Source organism: Entelurus aequoreus, linkage group LG04 (assembly GCF_033978785.1).
Source record: "Entelurus aequoreus isolate RoL-2023_Sb linkage group LG04, RoL_Eaeq_v1.1, whole genome shotgun sequence".
Lineage (NCBI taxonomy): Eukaryota > Metazoa > Chordata > Actinopteri > Syngnathiformes > Syngnathidae > Entelurus > Entelurus aequoreus.
In genome coordinates, this window is record NC_084734.1 from 5,445,943 (window position 1) to 5,467,356 (window position 21,414).

Consider the following 21,414-nt stretch of genomic DNA (forward strand, 5'->3'; position numbering starts at 1 on the left):
TCAAAAGTTGACTCTGTCACGATCGGGTCGCAGCTTGCTGCGCGGTTGTTCTCCCAAGATGCAAAAGGACGGCTCCGGACGAAGGCGTAAAGGTAGGATTTGGTTTATTTAACATCAATCACCAGCTTCCACGAGCCAGGCGTGGAAGCGGCAGCAGACGAGCCAGGCGTGGAAGCGGCAGCAGACGAGTCAGGCGTGGTGGCAGCAGACGAGTCAGGCGTGGTGGCAGCAGACGAGTCAGGCGTGGTGGCAGCAGACGAGTCAGGCGTGGTGGCAGCAGACGAGTCAGGCGTGGAAGCAGCAGCAGACGAGCCAGGCGTGGAAGCAGCAGCAGACGAGTCAGGCGTGGTGGCAGCAGCAGACGAGCCAGGCGTTTTTGCAGTTGTTTTGTGTGTCAAAAGTTGACTCTGTGTCACGATCGGGTCGCAGCTTGCTGCGCGGTTGTTCTCCCAAGATGCAAAAGGACGGCTCCGGACGAAGGCGTAAAGGTAGGATTTGGTTTATTTAACATCAATCACCAGCTTCCACGAGCCAGGCGTGGTAGCGGCAGCAGACGAGCCAGGCGTGGAAGCGGCAGCAGACGAGTCAGGCGTGGAAGCGGCAGCAGACGAGTCAGGCGTGGAAGCGGCAGCAGACGAGTCAGGCGTGGAAGCGGCAGCAGACGAGTCAGGCGTGGAAGCGGCAGCAGACGAGTTAAGTGAAGTATACTTATATAGCGCTTTTTCAAGTGACTCAAAGCGCTTTACATAGTGAAACCCAATATCTAAGTTACATTCAAACCAGTGTGGGTGGCACTGGGAGCAGGTGGGTAAAGTGTCTTGCCCAAGGACACAACGGCAGTGACTAGGATGGCGGAAGCGGGGATCGAACCTGCAACCCTCAAGTTGCTGGCACGGCCGCTCTACCAACCGAGCTATACCGCCCCGAGTCAGGCGTGGAATCGGCAGCAGACGAGTCAGGCGTGGAAGCGGCAGCAGACGAGTCAGGCGTGGAAGCGGCAGCAGACGAGTCAGGCGTGGAAGCGGCAGCAGACGAGTCAGGCGTGGAAGCGGCAGCAGACGAGTCAGGCGTGGAAGCGGCAGCAGACGAGCCAGGCGTGGAAGCGGCAGCAGACGAGCCAGGCGTGGAAGCGGCAGCAGACGAGTCAGGCGTGGAAGCGGCAGCAGACGAGTCAGGCGTGGAAGCGGCAGCAGACGAGTCAGGCGTGGTGGCAAAAGACGAGTCAGGCGTGGTGGCAGCAGTGGTGGCAGCAGACGAGTCAGGCGTGGTGGCAGCAGACGAGTCAGGCGTGGTGGCAGCAGACAAGTCAGGCGTGGTGGCAGCAGACAAGTCAGGCGTGGTGGCAGCAGACGAGTCAGGCGTGGAAGCAGCAGCAGACGAGCCAGGCGTGGAAGCAGCAGCAGACAAGCCAGGCGTGGAAGCAGCAGCAGACGAGCCAGGCGTGGAAGCAGCAGCAGACGAGCCAGGCGTTTTTGCAGTTGTTTTGTGTGTCAAAAGTTGACTCTGTGTCACAATCGGGTCGCAGCTTGCTGCGCGGTTGTTCTCCCAAGATGCAAAAGGACGGCTCCGGACGAAGGCGTAAAGGTAGGATTTGGTTTATTTAACATCAATCTTCCACGAGCCAGGCGTGGAAGCGGCAGCAGACGAGCCAGGCGTGGAAGCGTCAGCAGACGAGCCAGGCGTGGAAGCGGCAGCAGACGAGCCAGGCGTGGAAGCGGCAGCAGACGAGCCAGGCGTGGAAGCGGCAGCAGACGAGTCAGGCGTGGAAGCGGCAGCAGACGAGTCAGGCGTGGAAGCGGCAGCAGACGAGTCAGGCGTGGAAGCGGCAGCAGACGAGTCAGGCGTGGTGGCAGCAGACGAGTCAGGCGTGGTGGCAGCAGACGAGTCAGGCGTGGTGGCAGCAGACGAGTCAGGCGTGGTGGCAGCAGACGAGTCAGGCGTGGAAGCTGCAGCAGACGAGTCAGGCTTGGTGGCAGCAGACGAGTCAGGCGAGGACGAGTCAGGCGAGGACGAGTCAGGCGTGGAAGCGGCAGCAGACGAGTCAGGCGTGGAAGCGGCAGCAGACGAGCCAGGCGTGGAAGCGGCAGCAGACGAGCCAGGCGTGGAAGCGGCAGCAGACGAGCCAGGCGTGGAAGCGGCAGCAGACGAGTCAGGCGTGGAAGCGGCAGCAGACGAGTCAGGCGTGGTGGCAGCAGACGAGTCAGGCGTGGTGGCAGCAGACGAGTCAGGCGTGGTGGCAAAAGACGAGTCAGGCGTGGTGGCAAAAGACGAGTCAGGCGTGGTGGCAAAAGACGAGTCAGGCGTGGTGGCAAAAGACGAGTCAGGCGTGGTGGCAAAAGACGAGTCAGGCGTGATGGCAAAAGACAAGTCAGGCGTGATGGCAAAAGACGAGTCAGGCGTGGTGGCAGCAGTGGTGGCAGCAGACGAGTCAGGCGTGGTGGCAGCAGACGAGTCAGGCGTGGTGGCAAAAGACGAGTCAGGCGTGGTGGCAGCAGTGGTGGCAGCAGACGAGTCAGGCGTGGTGGCAGCAGACGAGTCAGGCGTGGTGGCAGCAGACGAGTCAGGCGTGGTGGCAGCAGACGAGTCAGGCGTGGTGGCAGCAGACGAGTCAGGCGTGGAAGCAGCAGCAGACGAGCCAGGCGTTTTTGCAGTTGTTTTGTGTGTCAAAAGTTGACTCTGTGTCACGATCGGGTCGCAGCTTGCTGCGCGGTTGTTCTCCCAAGATGCAAAAGGACGGCTCCGGACGAAGGCGTAAAGGTAGGATTTGGTTTATTTAACATCAATCACCAGCTTCCACGAGCCAGGCGTGGAAGCGGCAGCAGACGAGCCAGGCGTGGTAGCGGCAGCAGACGAGTCAGGCGTGGAAGCGGCAGCAGACGAGTCAGGCGTGGAAGCGGCAGCAGACGAGTCAGGCGTGGAAGCGGCAGCAGACGAGTCAGGCGTGGAGGAGGCAGACGAGTCAGGCGTGGAGGCAGCAGACGAGTCAGGCGTGGTGGCAGCAGACGAGTCAGGCGTGGTGGCAGCAGACGAGCCAGGCGTGGAAGCAGCAGCAGACGAGCCAGGCGTGGAAGCAGCAGCAGACGAGCCAGGCGTGGAAGCAGCAGCAGACGAGCCAGGCGTGGAAGCAGCAGCAGACGAGTCAGGCGTGGAAGCAGCAGCAGACGAGCCAGGCGTGGAAGCAGCAGCAGACGAGCCAGGCGTGGAGGCAGCAGCAGACGAGTCAGGCGTGGTGGCAGCAGCAGACGAGTCAGGCGTGGTGGCAGCAGCAGACGAGTCAGGCGTGGTGGCAGCAGCAGACGAGTCAGGCGTGGTGGCAGCAGACGAGTCAGGCGTGGTAGCAGCAGGCGTGGGTGCAGCAGACGTGGGTGCAGCAGACGAAGCAGGCGTGGGTGCAGCAGACGAAGCTAGCCGTGGTGCGGCGACAGGTGCTAGCCGTGGTGCGGCGACAGGTGCTAGCCGTGGTGCGGGGAAAGGTGCTAGCCGTGGTCCGGGGACTGGTGCTAGCCGTGGTGCGGGGACTGGTGCTAGCCGTGGTGCGGTGACTGGAGCTTGGCGTGGTGCGGTGACCGGAGCTTGGCGTGGTGCGGTGACCGGAGCTTGGCGTGGTGCGGGGACCGGAGCTTGGCGTGGTGCGGGAACCGGAGCTTGGCGTGGTGCAGGAACTGGAGCTTGGCGTGGTGCAGGAACTGGAGCTTGGCGTGGTGCAGGAACTGGAGCTTGGCGTGGTGCAGGAACTGGTGCTTGGCGTGGTGCAGGAACTGGAGCTTGGCGTGGTGGTGCAGGTGCTAGCTTTGGACTTGGTGCTAGCCTTGGAAGCCTTGGACTTGGTGCTAGCCTTGGACTTGGTGTTAGCCTTGGTGCAGGTGGAGGTGGCCTAGCTAGGGGTTGCGGCTTGGCAGGCCGAAAGACCGGTGGTGATGGCCGGGCCGGAGGTTGCGGCTTGGCAGGCCGAAAGACTGGTGGTGGCGGCCAGGCTGGAAGTTGCTGCCTGGCTGGGCTCAGCTGAGCCACCCCACCAGCACAGCTCCCGGCCCTAGCCCCCCCCTCAAGGGGCGGATACCAGACACGCTCCCCACAGTCTGGAATCATTTTTCAGGTGGGTGGAAGGAGGTCAGGAGGGGGGCAGAATCCTCCCCTCTAAATTGTCCAGAAAGTCTCTTTCCCCCCCCACCTGAGATTGTGTGGGAGAACAGGAGGAAAAAGTCTGTGTCGTGGGCGGGGCTACAGTCCTTAGGGGCGGATTCCGAAAATCATGTGACTGGGATTGACTAGACCTAATGTCCAAAAAAAATTTCTGATAATGCTTTATTTTTGGCATAAAGTCTTTAGGAGGTGGCTGACCAAGGGAGACAGAAGGCAAAAAAAGACTTCCTTTGAAGACGCCGGCGGAGTGATGTCATAGCCGCACGCCGGTTCAGTGACGTTCTCGGAAGTGGGCGGAGTGACGTCATTCAAAGTGGATGGAGTGAAGTTGTTGCCAGAGTTAATTTGGCTTGCAGCCCAATCTAAAAATTGTTTGGCAAAATGAGACACGGTATTGTGAAGTGAAGTGAATTACATTTATATAGCGCTTTTTCTCAAGTGACTCAAAGCGCTTTACATTGTGAAACCCAATATCTAAGTTACATTTAAACCAGTGTGGGTGGCACTGGGAGCAGGTGGGTAAAGTGTCTTGCCCAAGGACACACCGGCAGTGACTAGGATGGCGGAAGCGGGGATCGAACCTGCAACCCTCAAGTTGCTGGCACGGCCGCTCTACCAACCGAGCTATACCGTCTTACCAAACAACTGAGGGGAAGAGTTGGCTGCTTGAGGCGTGCTGCTGTCCGGAGGAGGAGTTTGGGGGAACGACGCATCCTGAGAGCGAGGCGAAGCCTTTCTGGCTGGCTTCCCTCTTCACCGGCGCGTCTCCATCACCTCGTGGCCCCTTGCGGAAGAACGGATAGCTGGCTTCATTCTGTCACGATTGGGTCGCAGCTTGCTGCGCGGTTGTTCTACCAAAATGCAAAAGGACGGCTCCGGACGAAGGCGTAAAGGTAGGATTTGGTTTATTTAACATCAATCACCAAACTTCCAAAATGCAGGCAAAACAACAAAGATGCAAGCGTGCCTAAAACACATGAAGCTAAGACTTAGCATAGACTAGGACATGGAATAAACAAAACTTACGTGGCATAGGTGTGACGCAAACAATGAAGCCAAGCCGACTGACTAGCAAAGACACACTTAAATAATGCCTCTGATTAGTGCTCGGGAAGCAGGTGAGCGGGCAAGCACTAATCAGAGACAGGTGAACACAATGAGTCGCCATGGTGACAAAACAAACAAGGAAGCGCAAACGGGAACTAAAGAAGTCCAAAACTAACAGAACATAACTAAACAAAACATGATCCAAACCACAGATCATGACACTCTGATTATGACAAATGTGAAGGTTTTAGCCACAATCTAACCTGTCTGAATGCTGAAATTCATTTTGCGTCAAGGGGCTGAACCCTCCCTCCAGGACTTTGTCCTGGAGCTACCGGGGCCTAGGGCCCCTGGATACTACCCTGCCCTTGGTGTTTCTTTATTACTATTTTTTTTTCTTTTTTTCTTTTCTTAGTTTCTTTTCCTAATAAAGTTGTTTTAATCCCCCCCCCCCCCCCCCCCCCCCCCCCCACACACACGTGTAAAGCGACTTTGGGTATTTAGAAAAGCGCTATATAAATCCCAGGTATTATACTGTCTACAAGGCTTTTTGAGTTTCAAAAGTTGGCAGGTATGTTTCTGGCTCGGTTGTGTGGCGGTTGTTCGGGTTTAATCCACTGGACAAAAAGCAGGAGAATGTGTTTTGTAGGGAGTGTCAGAAACGTGTGGCTACAAAAACTTTGAGCACAACAAACTTATTCCACCACCTACAACAGTGACACGCAATACAGTACGAAGAGTGCATAAAACTTCCACGTCCCCAGCACTAAAACAATGTACACTGCAAGCTTCGGTATCACACGTAGTGCCTTATGAGAAAACCAGCAAAAGGTGGCAACAGATAACCAGAGCGATCGCATATCACATTGCTAACGATCTACTCCCCATTTTCACCCTCGGACGTGACGGGTTTGTTCGCCTCATCAAAGTCCTTGACCCTGGGTACCAGTTGCCATATTTTGCACGAGAAATGTAGCCAAAAATGTATGCCAAAGTGAGGAAGATCGTAACCGCACAATTAAGTAAAGTCACTTTGTGGAGGGGGGGCGTGGCTTGCGGGCCTGCCGCGCAACGGAGTGTGGAAGAACGGCCCCGAAGACAGCGACAGGTGAGTAGATGGCCCAGGTGGGCCTTGTTATCTAATCACCTGTCGCCCTTATTAGCAGCAGCCGGACCGAGACACAGGGTTGGAGGTGCAGTGGGAGCCAGAGAGAAGGAGCGACACGGACAGAGAAAAATAAATTTAGCTGGAAAGCAAACAGCTCTCAACATTGATACAAATAAAACAGTGTTGTACCCTGAAAGCGGGCTCTCGTGGCAGTGTGTGGTGGTCCGAGGAACCCACTAGAGTGCAACCTCTACACACTTACTTCGCGCTGACCACAGAAATGTGGTCTAGTAGGACCACAGAACCGTATATGTATGTGAGTCCATTACATCGTCGACTGGGAATGAAAAAGTGCCTGCCTGCAAATATTGTCTTTATCTGAGTTTGATACATTTTGTATTATTTGCACAGCTATGTTATTTATTTTACGTAGAAAGAATATTTTTCTATTTTATGTATGCATTCTTTGTTTTTCTATTTTATTTATGTTATGTAACTCTGTGCTCCTTAAACAGTTTATTTTATGTGCTGGTAATACCCATCTTGACTAACTGGGTTAATAAAAGTGCCATTGACTGTTTACAGTACAGTTGTCATTCACTTCAATTTCAGTGAATTTTTCTCAAAAATGAATATCTTTACATGTATATTTTCACCGGATAATATATCGAGGTATATAACGAATATCGAGTGTAAGTAAAAATATATCGAGATACTTTTTCGTCCATATTGTCCAGCAAATTACAGCACACAGTAAATTAATGCCACGCACAAAATAAAATCCAACTAAAACAAAAATAAAAAATAAACACATAATTTATTATGTCTGACATTGCAATGCAACTCTGTGATTGACAGGTGACGACAAGGGGGTGCAACTGATAAAACAACACTGTTCAATTATTGAACATGTGTCCATTGATCACTTTTTATGAGCAAAACTGTTTGTAGACTGTAATCACACCATAAAAAAAATTCAAAAAACTACTATCCGGCAAAACGGGTCATTTTCTGCCATACAAAACCAACTGTGTCATCTGTCATATGAACAGATGACAGAGAGCTTGCTCTTGCTCTCTCACTTGCGCCAACAGACGCACTCATTAGACTCAGCCACTGATGTCTTTATGGCTACACAAACAGTCTGAAAACTTTAACACCACACATAAACTATAACTGTCAGGTTGCTACACTATAATGCGGCGCACACACAGCAAATCAATGTCATTAACAGCGGATTATATATATTTTTTCTAGTTAGCTTAAAGCTAACAGTTAGCCGACTTAGGAGAGTTATATGCTTATAACTCTTATTATGCAGAAACAAGTATAGTATACCCACAGTCTCACATCAGATGTGTTTTTATTCTACTGTCATTCAATAAAAATGTTAATTTACAGATAGTCATGAAATGCTGTTACTAGATTACATAAATGGTAGTAAAAACTGGAATGATGTATTTCACAGACAGAACGTTACAGGAATGTACACTTCATCTTATGCTTGTGCTACAGCACACATCTCATTGTGGAACATGGCAATATTTTTTAATGTGATCTCTGAAAGAGGTACACATGCTTTCCAAACCAGAACCCTCACTCAGACATTTAAAACTAGTACATACGTAGCTCATGAAAAACAAGGTTTGTTACTTTTACTGTAAAGGGGCCAAATCACCTGTATTAGAAAATGATAGAATGGAAATGACTGCAGTCATTTTATTGTAATGAGTACGGTACCTTTTAGAATATGATTCATTAGTACCGTGGTACTATATACTAATACCGGTATACCGTACGACCTTAAACTGCACTTTGATAAACTTATGGAAGGACTAACGTCTGTGGCTTTACCTTTGCTGCAGTCGCCACTTTTTACCATGAATTGATTTACATGGACCCCGACTTAAACAAGTTGAAAAACTTTTTTGGGTGTTACCATTTAGTGGTCAATTGTACGGAATATTTACTCAACTGTGCAATCTACTAATAAAAGATTCAATCAATCAAAAAAAAAATCAAAAAAAAGACTAGATCTCGGCTTAGCAGCACAGACAGCTTTCTACTCCTTCCAAAAATCTCCACAATCGGTGAATTTTAAGATGACTTATCAGATTTGTTGTTAAAGTTTGTCGTTTTCCCTCCCCGTGGACATAACACTGTTAAGGAAGGCCACACAGCTGACTGACGTGCCATGATGCTTTTCTCTGCGCCCAGTTTCATGACATCACAAATATGCAACCATACCAGAGGGGATGGATTGAGGAGCCAGGCAGCAGCACAAGCCACAACAGAGAGACCTGTTAGCACAGTCAGTAAGTAATCGAGTCAAATGGAAGACCTCATAAGACCGAAGCATCAATGCACACTTCATCCCAAAAGAGGTGATACAACAAAAAGACAACTTCTTTACATTTTATTTGCTACTGTATCACATCATCACTAATAATGGCAGCAACACTCTCCCGATATGTATGCCTGGAGGAACTAACATGACCACAAAAAGTATTGTACATTTGGATGCTTCATCAAGAGTGCTCTCTAGTGGTAGCATGAAGAATTACAAGCTATCTCTTGCTTCATAGATGATGAGATCTACTGTATTAGAATGTAGTATCCATTCATCCATTTTCTACCGCTTGTACCTCTCGGGGTCGCGGTACTCAGTTATAAAATGATTTTAATAAATATGTACTTGTATTTAAAACGACTGACTTGTTAGCACTCATTGTATACGTTAAAGAATACACCTGAAGTTCTTCCACACTCTAAGCTCATCCAATCATGACTTAATGAATATTGTTTTGACATAAAAGGGGCTTCTCCAAACTGTTTTCAGAAAGCTTTAAGCATAGCATTTTCCAAAATGTCTTTGTGATATGATTTAAGATTCAGCAGGAAATAAGGTGTCTCGTCCAGCTCCCAATTGGTGTATTTATTGATTAAGAACTTTGTCTGGACACTTTTCGAATGCATGGTACATCCAGGCCTCTCCTTTTTTTTTTACATTCAAATGTCAACTGTACAATATTAAAAAAACTTCTTCTAATGCACACTCTCCTCAAGGCTGATTAATCTCTTTAAATTGTTCGTTCTTTTATTGCACTGACTGTAAAAAGCATTCTTCACATCCGTTTATTGAGTTTTACTGCTCAGCCGCTTCAAGAATCTTTCTGCTCAAATATCCAAGTGACAGACATGAAGACCGTATGGACCATTTGTCACGGTGGGGTTGCAGCTTACCGCGAGGTTTGTTCCCCTGGGATGCAAACGGATCACTCCGGACAAGACTTACAGGTTGGAACATGATTTAAACTTGAACAAAACGCAAAGAGGTACAAAAAACGGAAAACAAAGCGAAGGAACAAGCAGCAAACACTTAGCATAAACTATGGCCTGGAACACTCAGGGAACTGTGGCATGAAACTAGCAAGACTTACTTGGCAAGGCATGAGACAAACAATGACGCCAGGACGACTGACTGGCAAAGGCAGGCTTAAATAATATCTCTTGATTAGAGTCAGGTGAGCGTCCCGAACACCAGCGGCAGGTGAAAATCATAAGTAGCCGTGGCAACCAAACCAAACTCAGGTGTCAAACAGGAACTAAGAGTCAAAAACTAACAGAACATAACAAAAACTTGATCCGGACCACGGATCATGACACCATTTGTTGGTGAAATTGTTATATGTATTAGTGTTTCCCATACAATCATTTGTTTGTGGCGGTCCGCCACAGATAAATTTAGACCACAAATTAATTTGGCGTTGTTGCTCTTGCTTACGGTGAAATGTTGCTTGCATGTAGATGGCCTCATGACTTTGGCTGGTCTGACAGAGAATCTGTTGCCAACTTGGCGAGTATTCAGACCCTTTTTAAAGTCGTAACGTTGTTAAAAAAACACAAAACAAGCAAAAATTTGTATTCTTAACCATTTGTTTTGCTTTTCATGTTTGTTACTCCCTTTTTATTTTCTACAGCGTCCATAAAAATGACATGCCCATGCGTCATGGCCAATTATGCAACTGAGTTCCTCTGTCCCCAGTCAAAAAACAGTGTGTGTTATGAAGATAGACTCCCTGTACCCTAGATGACTTTGAGTGACAGACTGGTACACTTTTCACTAAAGATGTAACGATAAACAGTATTGATGATAACCACCGTAAAACTTGTCAATTAGTATTCCAAAAAAAAGTGCAGTTCCTCTTTAAATGCTAACATGAAAACATTAACGTGTTTCCTTATTAAGAAACAACGTACCCCCAATCTAAACTTATACAAACACATTAATGTCTGGGCAACTAAGCTATTCAATTGTAAATATTGAACCTACAAGCTGTGCTCTCTTAGAACGGAATTATGATGATTGATCTTTCCTCAGAAGGAAAGAGAGTGTTTCTACGGTGCGTTTGAGGACCACTGAACAGAGTAGGACACAAGGCCCCTGCCAGAAATAATACATAATTATACTGTAATTTATTTTGTGTTTCACTTTTCATTTAAATAAATATTAGTTTTACAGTACAAACCAATATTTAAAACAATAAAAGTTCAGCCATTAAAACTAAATACATACCAACACTAAAACAATATTAGTGAAGCATAAAAAACACAAGACGTGCGAAGTAGTGGGTTCTTTTACAGTCTATTTATTTCAGTTATGTTTAAAACATAACTTGATCAAAAGATTTTAGGGTGTGTGTATTTACTTTTGGAGCACATTCAACAATTCCACAATAATAATGATAACCGTGATAATTTTGGTCACAATAACCGTAATATAAAATTCTCATATGTTACATCCTTACTGTATTGCTACACATCTCAATAAAATACGTCTTCTACATCTGAAGAAAGAGAAGACATGGACGCACTGTCTGCAGGCTAACCATCCGAACATCCACACAACAGTAAGTAGGCCAAAGCTAATATTTCAAAATTACTCCAACTCAACTGTTCAGTTAATTACACAACTTCACAGCCTAAAAGACCAGATTTTTCATTTTTCAAACTAACACACAAAGAAAGACATATATGTGAGATATATATATATATGTTCTAGATATATACCACTGGTTGTTGTACTTACATTACCTGCATGTGACTCTTCAGACCTCCTTGTTGTAGCTCTCTTCAAAGAGCTCAGATATGTTTTTAATAAATGTGGATTTTAAAGACTTTTATCAATTTGTACTGTAAGGCCATGGAAAGTGTACCGTATTTTTCGGACTATAAGGCGCACTTAAAATCCTTTCATTTTCCCGACAGTGGGAAGGAAGGCAGAGGAAGATTCCACGCCTGGAAGCAGACACCTCATTGCATATTCATACATATATTGTAAGAGGCAAGGGGAAGGGCGCGTCCGGACAGCCCTGTGTAAGTCGCCCGTATTCAATGCTACTAGGGACAGACAGCGCTCAGACAAATTGTATTATAATTGTATCCAATAGGGCAGTGGTTCTCAACCTTTTTTCAGTGATGTAACCCCTGTGAACGTTTTTTTAATTCAAGTACCCCCTAATCAGAGCAAAGCATATTTGGTTGAAAAAAAGAGATAAAGAAGTAAAATACAGCACTATGTCATCAGTTTCTGATTTATTAAATTGTATAACTGTGCAAAATATTGCTAATTTGTAGTGGTCTTTCTAGAACTATTTGGAAAAAAGGATATAAAAATAACTAAAAACTTGTTGAAAAATGAACAAGTGATTCAATTATAAATAAAGATTTCTACACATAGAAGTAACCATCAACTTAAAGTGCCCTCTTTGGGGATTGCAATAGAGATCCATCTGTATTCATGAACTTAATTCTAAACATTTCTTCACACAAAAATAAATTTTTAACATCAATATTTATGGAACTTGTCCACAAAAAAATCTAGATGTCAACATTGAATATTGCATTGTTGCATTTCTTTTCACAGTTCTTTTTGACAGACATTTTAGTGAGGGTCAAACCATCATGGCATGGGGGAAACTCTGGCTTTATGGTAATGAATGGAATAGCCTACTTGATTTGATGTTCAGTTTATGAACTTACATTCATATTTTGTTGAAGTATTATTCAATAAATATATTTATAAAGGATTTTTGAATTGTTGCTATTTTTAGAATATTTTAAAAAAATCTCACGTACCCCTTGGCATACCTTCAAGTACCCCCAGGGGTACGCGTACCCCCATATGAGAACCACTGCAATAGGGAATAAATACTTCTGATTTTAAGTTTACGTCCTCTTTAAACATCTTCTAGCTCCAGATTAAACGAATACGTCGACACGGGTAAACAATTCATAATTTGTTTCGTAGTTTGCTTTTGCGTTAACTAGTTTATTTTTATTTTTTCAGGAAATATAAAGTCCAAATTAAATTATTCAAACCTTGGCTGAGATGAGGAAAGAAATAAGGTTCAATGGTCCTACCACATTGGGAGCAAACAGGTCCACCTGAAATCGCGGCGAATGTTCTAGAAATGTCTCGGTGGGTTCGGCGCCATCTTGTGCCCACTGAAGATGTGTTTCCCACAGCTCGCAGGCGGCTCCAATCCAATTCAACAACTCACAACAGGACAAAAAAACCTGACCTGCACGACAGGTCATGAAGCAAATAAGTCACAGCGTTCTCTGTACACACTGTAAATAATACATTATCACACTTTTGAAGTTGTATGTTTCTTCTTGAAGAATGGCGGCTAACCTAAAATGGCGGCTAATATTACCACCGCATTGTCTACTCGGCTTATCAAACTAAAGTTAACCTCACAGTCGTACACGTAACAATAAGTTAACATGTATCTAGTTTACACAATAAAAAATGTTCACGATATTCATGTCTTTCTTAAAATGCAAAATATTAAGTTTGTTACAATTCACCAGGTTTGTGCTTCATACTAGTCGGCCCACATTCCATCAGTTCTGCCGTAATTTCAGTACACAAACACACGATATAAACATAGTTCCAATGAAATAAATAACTTAAAACTCACCAAAAATCGAGTCTCATTCATACACATATGCTTCGTATGTGTCACTGGCCGTCTAGGTATAGTTTTGGAGGATAAATCACTGTTTATTCAACTTTTCTCCTCCTCAGGTTGGCTCTGTGCTCCTAGTCCGTCTGACTGCTCGACGCTATAAATACCCGGATGTCTTAAAGGGACAGTGTCCCTATTATGTGTCAATGACATTTATAATGCTATTAAAGCAGAGGTATAGATATATTAGGCTTGTCTCAATACCAATATTTTGGTACCGGTACTAAAATGTATTTATACTTTTTGATACTTTTTAAAATAAAGGGGAAAACAAAAAAATGACATTATTGTCTTTATTTTAACAAAAAATCTTAGGGTACATTAAACATCTGTTTCTTGTCTTTTAGTGGTAAGTAAGCAAACAAAGACCCCTAATTAGTCTGCTGACGTATGCAGTAACACATTGTGTCATTTTCATTATTTTGTCAAAGACACGCTGTAAAAAAAAATATTATTAATCCACTTGTTCATTTACTGTTAATACCTGCTTATTTTCCGTTTCAACATGTTCTATCTACACTTCTGTTAAAATGTACCATATTTTTTGGATTATAAATCGCTCCGGAGTATAAGTCGCACCGGCCGAAAATGCATAATAAAGAAGGAAAAAAACATATATAAGGCGCACTAGAGTATAAGTGGCATTTTTTGGGGAAATTTATTTGATAAAATCCAACACCAAGAATAGACATTTGAAAGACAAGTTTCTCGCTTTCTCCAAACTTTCTTTCTGCTGCTCCATTGCTGTTTTCTGCTGCATATTTCACTTGTAACCTGCAGTATATGATTTCCTTTTCGGTGCCATTTTTGTTCAGCCCTTCTCAGTTTTTATAAGTTACCGCCAACGTTGAAATGATCAATTTTCATAGGTACGGAAGTAGCAGGTAGCATCTTTTTTTTCACAATGCACTTCTGCCATGACCCGCCCCCGCCATATTTTCATTGGTTGACGTGTGTGTGTGACGATTGCTGATATACGCCTAGTCTCTTACGTGAATGAGATAAATAATATTATTTGATATTTTACGGTAATGTGTTAATCATTTCACACATAAGTCGCCCCTGAGTAGAAGTCACACCCCCGGCCAAACTATGAAAAAAACTGTGATTTATAATCCGAAAATTACGGTAATAATCACTTATTCTTCTCTTGTTTGATACTTTACATTAGTTTTGGATGATACCACAAATTTAGGTATCGATCCGATACCAAGTAGTTACAGGATCGTACATTGGTCATAATTAAGTTCTCATGTGTCCAGGGATGTATTTCCTGACTTTATGAATATAATATGATTTTTTTTTTTTTTTAAAGAAAACAATATTTTGTGACGATAAAAAATATCCATGTAATCATAGTAGTATTGACTAGATACGCTCTTGGACTTGGTATCATTACAGTGGCTGTCAGGTGGAGATCCACCCATGGCATTTGTTTACATTCAGGCGCGCTAGCTTTTGTTAGCGGTGACGCCGGTGAGCTATTGTATCCTCCTACAGTGTGTAGTGAAGTAGGGCTGGGCGATATGGCCTTTTCTTTTAATATCTCAATATTTTTAGGCCATGTCACGATACACAATATATATCTCGATATTTTGCCTTAGCCTTGAATGAACACTTAATGCATATAATCACAGCAGTATGATGATTCTATGTGTCTACATTAAAACGTTCTTCTTCATACTGCATTAATATATGCTACTTTTAAACTTTCATGCAGAGATGGAAACCACAACTAAGTCAATTGAGCAAAAGTGTATTTATTAAACAGTTATTAAGCAGTGGCACAAACATTCATGTCATTTCAAAACAGAAAGTGCAAGATTGTCAGAGACATTTTAAAACAAGCTATCAGTGCACTTTTGTGCATGATGTCACTAAGATGACAAATCAAAACAACACTAAATTAAAGTGCACTTTTTGTACAGAAGGCCACTACAATAGTTTAAAACAAATAAAGTGCACTTTTGTGCATGATGTCACACAAGATATTTAAGTAACTGTCAAATAAAAATGAGCTACATAATAGGAAATCAAATAGTGTATGTCCTCTATGTGGTAGGTTCCTGCGGACGTTATCTCCTTCTGTTGTTGGCTATTTTTTTCATACGGTGTTGATGTGGAAATGGTTGCTTGGGCATTTTGTGGGTGTGGCACCGAACGGAGATGTTGACATGCGGAGTTTCAAGCACTCTTCATTCTCTAGCGGGTGACTTTTCAAATGATGCTACATATTAGCAGTGCTGCTACTTTTAGTAGCAACGCTTTTGCCCCACACTTGACATATTACGGTTGTCTGTTTGACATCTTCCCGCTTGAAGCCAAACCACCGCCAGACGATGAACCCCCTGCTGTTTTTCCCGGGAATGAATTCTTCCTTCATTTGTTACCAGATTCGCACCTTCTTTCTCTCGTATTACCGCTAGCACCACAGCTAACGTTACCCATACCGAGTGTGTTTATGGCCAAGAATGTTTTGGGGTTTAAAGATGCAATTTCGAGTGCATATTTTTGGACTGTCGAATGGAAGGCACCCTAAGCGGACTCCTGCAAGCACAGGGGAGAACATGCAAAGTCCACACTGCTGGACAAAAAATATGGAGATCCTATAGAACAGTGTTTTTCAACCACTGTGCCGCGGTACACTAGAGATTATGTAATTTCACCTATTTGGGGTAAAAATATTTTTTGAAAACAAGTAATTATAGTCTGCAAATAATGTGTTTTTGTTGAGTTAAGTTAAGTTAAAGTTAAAGTACCAATGATTGTCACACACACACACACTAGGTGTGGTGAAATTTGTCCTCTGCATTTGACCCATCCCCTTGGGGAGCAGTGGGCAGGAGCGGCGCCGCGCCCGGGAATCATTTTGGTGATTTAACCCCCAATTCCAACCCTTGATGCTGAGTGCCAAGCAGGGAGGTAATGGCTCCCATTTTTATAGTCTGTAGTATATGACTCGGCTGGGATTTGAACTCCAACCTACCGATCTCAGGGCGGACACTCTAACCAGTGTCGGTGCTGTGTAGACTTGGCAGAGTAACCGTGTAATACTCTTCAATCAATCAATCAATGTTTACTTATGTAGCCCTAAATCACCAGTGTCTCAAAGGGCTGCACAAGCCACAACGACATCCTCGGCTCAGATCCCACATCAGGGCAAGAAAAAACTCATCAATACTCTTCAATATCAGTAGGTGGCAGCAGGTAATTGCTTTGTAGATGTGGAAACATGGTTTGTCGTGATCCCAATATGCAGATGACAGTGGGAGGCAGCATGCAGGTGAAAAGATATCTAATGCTAAAATCAAAAATAAACAAAAGGTGAGTGCCCCTAAGAAAAGGCATTGAAGCTTAGGGAACAAAACTAAAACTGAACTGGCTACAAAGTAAACAAAAACAGAATGCTGGACGACAGCAAAGACTTACTATGGAGCAAAGATGGCGTCCACAAAGTACATCCGAACATGGCACGACAATCAACAATGTCCCCACAAAGAAGGATAGCAACAACTTAAATATTCTTGATTGCTTAAACCAACGCAGATGCGGGGAATAGCGCTCAATTAAGGAAGACATGAAACTGCTACAGGAAAATACCAACAAAACAGGAAATGTCACCAAAATAGGAGCGGAAGACAAGAACTAAAACACTACACACAGGAAAACAGCAAAAAAACTCAAAATAAGTCACGGCGTGATGTGACAGGTGGTGACAGCACTTTGAGTCAAGAGCTACATTGATGCATGCTTGGTTATGGTTTAAAGCAGACCTGGGCAAATTAAGGCCCGGGGGCCACATGAAGCTTTTCAATCTGGCCCCCCGTACATTCCCAAATATTTGTTTTATATCTTTAAGATGGAAAGTGTAGCTGCCATTATGATGTGCACTCATGTTTTATAATGACCGGAAGTCTTCAACTATACTAAGTCTTTCAATGCTTGGAATCTGTGCTTATGGATGATATACCAGTTACTATGGTAACCTAATTAGTTACTAAGGTAATCTAATTAGTTACTATGTTCATCTAATTAGTTACTATGGTCATCTACGTCACAGCAGCTCAGACGAGGCACCAAGCAGTGTGGGGGGGGAGCGTTTCCACAGACGTGGAAGGAGATTTTCACAACAAAGTTCAAAAGCTTAGTGATATATCAGATATATCAGATTGTAGGTGGGTTTATTTTGTACCCTTCGCGTTCATATTTCACTGTTTGTTGCATTTTTGTTGCGTTTCACTTGATTGTAAAATATGTCGATCGAAAGGGGGTGTGACATTCATATTTTGTCAATATTCAGTGTTTTATTGTTCATAGAACAATTTTAAATTCCATTACGTTTTTTAAGGCGGTCTGTCAAAACGTGTTTAGCATTCAATCAGACATTATTGTAAGGTTTCGTATTAGTGTTCTTAAAAATAGATATACCGGCCCCCAGACACATTTTTTTCTCTAGATGTGGCCCCCGAGTCAAAATAATTGCCCAGGCCTGGTTTAAAGTCATACCCAACAATTGCGACGACTTTTTACTGTCAATATCAGCTGCTGAGTTTAATTTTTTAATGATTTCTGCTGGTGGTGTGCCTCTGCATTTTTTCAATGAAAAAAACATGCCTTGGCTCAAAAAAGGTTGAAAAACACTGCATGGGATGACAATGTAGGGATGTCTGCATAGCATCGTAACACTTCAATGCAATGAATTCTTGCCAGACTGACAATAAGAAGAACAAATCATGTGTGAGCGGTGGAATTTCCAAAGCAGTGGTGTACCTAATAGAGTGGCAAGGAAGAAAAGGGGAATATTTTATGGCCGCAATAAAAGGTAACAACTACAAATGTACCCTGTAAGTGCCTTGAAACAAGGTTTATGTGGAGAAAACGGCAAACGCTTGCAGAAAGAGCTTCATGTTCAGAAAGTCTCGCAAATTTTCTCCAATGCAGACATACACTATATTTTACAACGCTTTAAACTTTAACAGCGACTACTTCATGTGTGCGGCTAGGGATGAGTACCGAATTCGGTCGAACCAATCCTGTCAGAATTCTGCACTTGCCATGAGAAGTGAGGCTCCACTTTTCAAGCTAGATCGTTGGGAATTTGCATTGAAGTGAATTGTGAAGTGAATTATATTTATATAGCGCTTTTCTCTAGTGACTCAAAGCGCTTTGCATAGGGAAACCCAATATCTAGGTTACATTTTAAAGCAGTGTGGGTGGCACTGGGAGCAGGTGGGTAAAGTGTCTTGCCCAAGGACACAACGGCAGTGACTAGGATGGGGATCGAACCTGGAACCCTCGAGTTGCTGGCACGGCCACTCTACCAACCGAGCTATACCGCCCGTATATGGCATTGGACATGCCATATACAGTACAGGCCAAAAGTTTGGACACACCTTTTTACACACCATCTTTGTTGTAGCGGTGTAGCGTGCAAGGACGGGAATGGAAGAAGTGTCAAAAGATGGCGCTAACTGTTTTAATGACATTCAGACTTTACTTCAATCAATAACGGAGCAGCATCTCCTCATCCGTGGCTCACTAGTGCAACAACAACGCCGGAAATGTGTCCTGTGAAAAAATGTCCGACCGGAACTCTAATAACTAAAGTTTCGTGGGTGAATAATGTAAACTCACTACAGTTTTTAGCGCTTCAATAGCGAGTTTAATGACAGATATAAGTAAGAACTAGTGTTGTAACAATACCAATATTTTGGTACCGGTACCGGTACTAAAATTATTTTGGTACTTTTCGGTACTTTTCTAAATAAAGGGGACCACAAAAAAATTGCATTATTGGCTTTATTTTAACAAAACATCTTAGGGTACATGAAACATATGTTTCTTATTGCAAGTTTGTCCTTAAATAAAATAGTGAACACACTAGACAACTTGTCTTTTAGTAGTAAGTAAACAAACAAAGACTCCTAATTAGTCTGCTGACGTATGCAGTAACATATTGTGTCATTTATACACCTATTATTTTGTCCACATTATAAAGGACAAGTGGTGGGAAATGAATTATTAATCTATTTGTTCATTTACTGTTAATATCTGCTTATTTTATGTTTTAACATGTTCTGTCTACACTTCTGTTAAAATGTAATAATCACTTATTCTTCTGTTGTTTGATACTTTACATTAGTTTTGGATGATACCACACATTTGGGTATCAATCCGATACCCAAATTTAAACTGTCCAAAACATTTTGGACAATTTCATGGGATGGCACTTCAAGTTCATATGTGAGTAAAGGCAGGTGGCCAAATACTTTTGGCAATTTAGTGTACTTACAGACCATTTATCATGTTGAGCTTACTTGACTTACAGTTGCAGGAACTTGAGAAAATATATTGAACCGACTTATTTGAAAGTTATCTCAACTAAAATGTTTAAGTTCATCTTACATCAGACTGAATGTCAACTGAAGTTTGGAAGTGTTGTATACTTGACACTATTGACTCAAACTCAGTCAAAGCAACAAGATGACCTGACTAAGTTGAGCCAACAATTATTTTTTTTCACACTGCTACAGTTAAAATTTAGAAATATAAATCGATATATGCAGCACTTTGAGATTGACAAATGTAAAGTGCTTTACAAATGAAATGTATTATTGTTATTATTATGAATCACTTGTTGTTACACACCTAATTCCCAGGTATACTTAGACTTAGACTTAGACTTAGACTTCCTTTTATTGTCATTCAAATTTGAACTTTACAGTACAGATAAGAACAACATTTGGTTGCATTAGCTCATGGTAGTGCAGGATAAAAGAGCCATAAGGTGCAGATATAAATAAATAGATTACTGTACAGATAAATATATTGCACTTTTGCATATGCATCCACGTTTATGGATGTATGTTATATTGTCTTTATATTCCAGCCAGTTCATCCATTTTTGGGGGGAATTGAGGGGATTATTTTAATGCGTTCAGGGGGTCTACGGCCTGAGAGAAGAAGCTGTTACAGAACCTGGAGGTTCTGCTACGGAGGCTGCGGAACCTCTTTCTAGAGTCCAGCAGTTAAAACAGTCCTTGGTGGGGGTGGGAGGAGTCTCTGCAGATTTTCTGAGCCCTGGTCAGGCAGCGGCTTTTTGCGATCTCCTGGATAGGAGGAAGAGGAGTCCTGATGATCTTTTCCGCCGTCCTCACCACTCTCTGCAGAGACTTCCAGTCTGAGGCCCTGCAGGCTCCAGTCCAGACAGAGATGCTGTTGGTCAGTACCCGGTAATTGCTTCCGTACAGTGGTGGGCTGTCAGTGCCAGCAAGGCCTTCTCTGCTGGCCTAACATAACCAGAAATCCTGATCATTGTTAACGCTAAAATGATTTTTTATTTACTTTTCCTAAATATCTAAAAGTATTCATATTCTGTTCATCAGAATCAGAATCAGAATCAGAAATACTTTATTAATCCCCGAGGGGAAATTAAAATTTTCAGCACAATCCCATTCAAGATCAGACAAACATTACAGGGAGACAGAACAGGATCGCTGACGGGTCTGCCAACTTCCGGCGCCCCTTACAAAAAAGGTGAGATACAGGTAAACAATGGGGGGTGGGGGGGTGAGAGAAAAAATAAATCGGTCTAAGCCTGTGCCCCTGGAGAGGGGGTCCAGACTAAGGCCAAGGGAAAAAACAACTCATAGCCATAGCACACATCCCTCTTACATGTGTGTAAGAGAGGGAAACATCAAAGAGCACAAAGGACATTAAAGACATTAAATGAGCACAGCTGATGGAACCAGCCACTTCTACATACAGCTATGAATACAAAGTAAAAGAAACATATACACTGTGGTGGCCTCTGCATCGTCTGCTGGGGTGGAGGTAGCATGGCCATAGACAAAAGCAGACCCAACAAAGCAACCAATCATATTATGCTCCTTCCAGTGTGTTGTTTTTAGGTTATAGTTTATAGCCAATCAGAATTCAGCTAGCTTATGTTGCCAGCTGTACCAATTCTGCCCGGGGCCTTCAGAATCATCAATGCAGGTGTTTGTGCACTGTAAGTGAACGGGCACATACAGTTGATAGACAATTGCGATAGCCAATCAGATCACGAGTTGTTGTCAGTAA

At 43.9% G+C, this 21,414-nt stretch overlaps 1 protein-coding gene across 4 annotated transcripts in view; it reads left to right on the plus strand.

The window, feature by feature from the left end:
• Positions 1-9,318, plus strand: part of hrh2a (histamine receptor H2a) — a 73,268-nt gene extending 63,950 nt beyond the window's left edge. For 2 of the 4 annotated variants that reach the window (XM_062044067.1, XM_062044068.1), the window contains one exon: positions 8,516-9,318. In XM_062044067.1, coding sequence (XP_061900051.1) covers positions 8,516-8,621 — 106 coding nt within the window. In that variant the 3' untranslated portion in view covers positions 8,622-9,318. Of the gene's footprint in view, positions 1-8,465 lie in introns of all 4 variants that reach the window. The other 2 variants (XM_062044069.1, XM_062044070.1) reach the window with 2 other exon arrangements.
• The last annotated feature ends 12,096 nt before the right edge of the window (positions 9,319-21,414 follow it).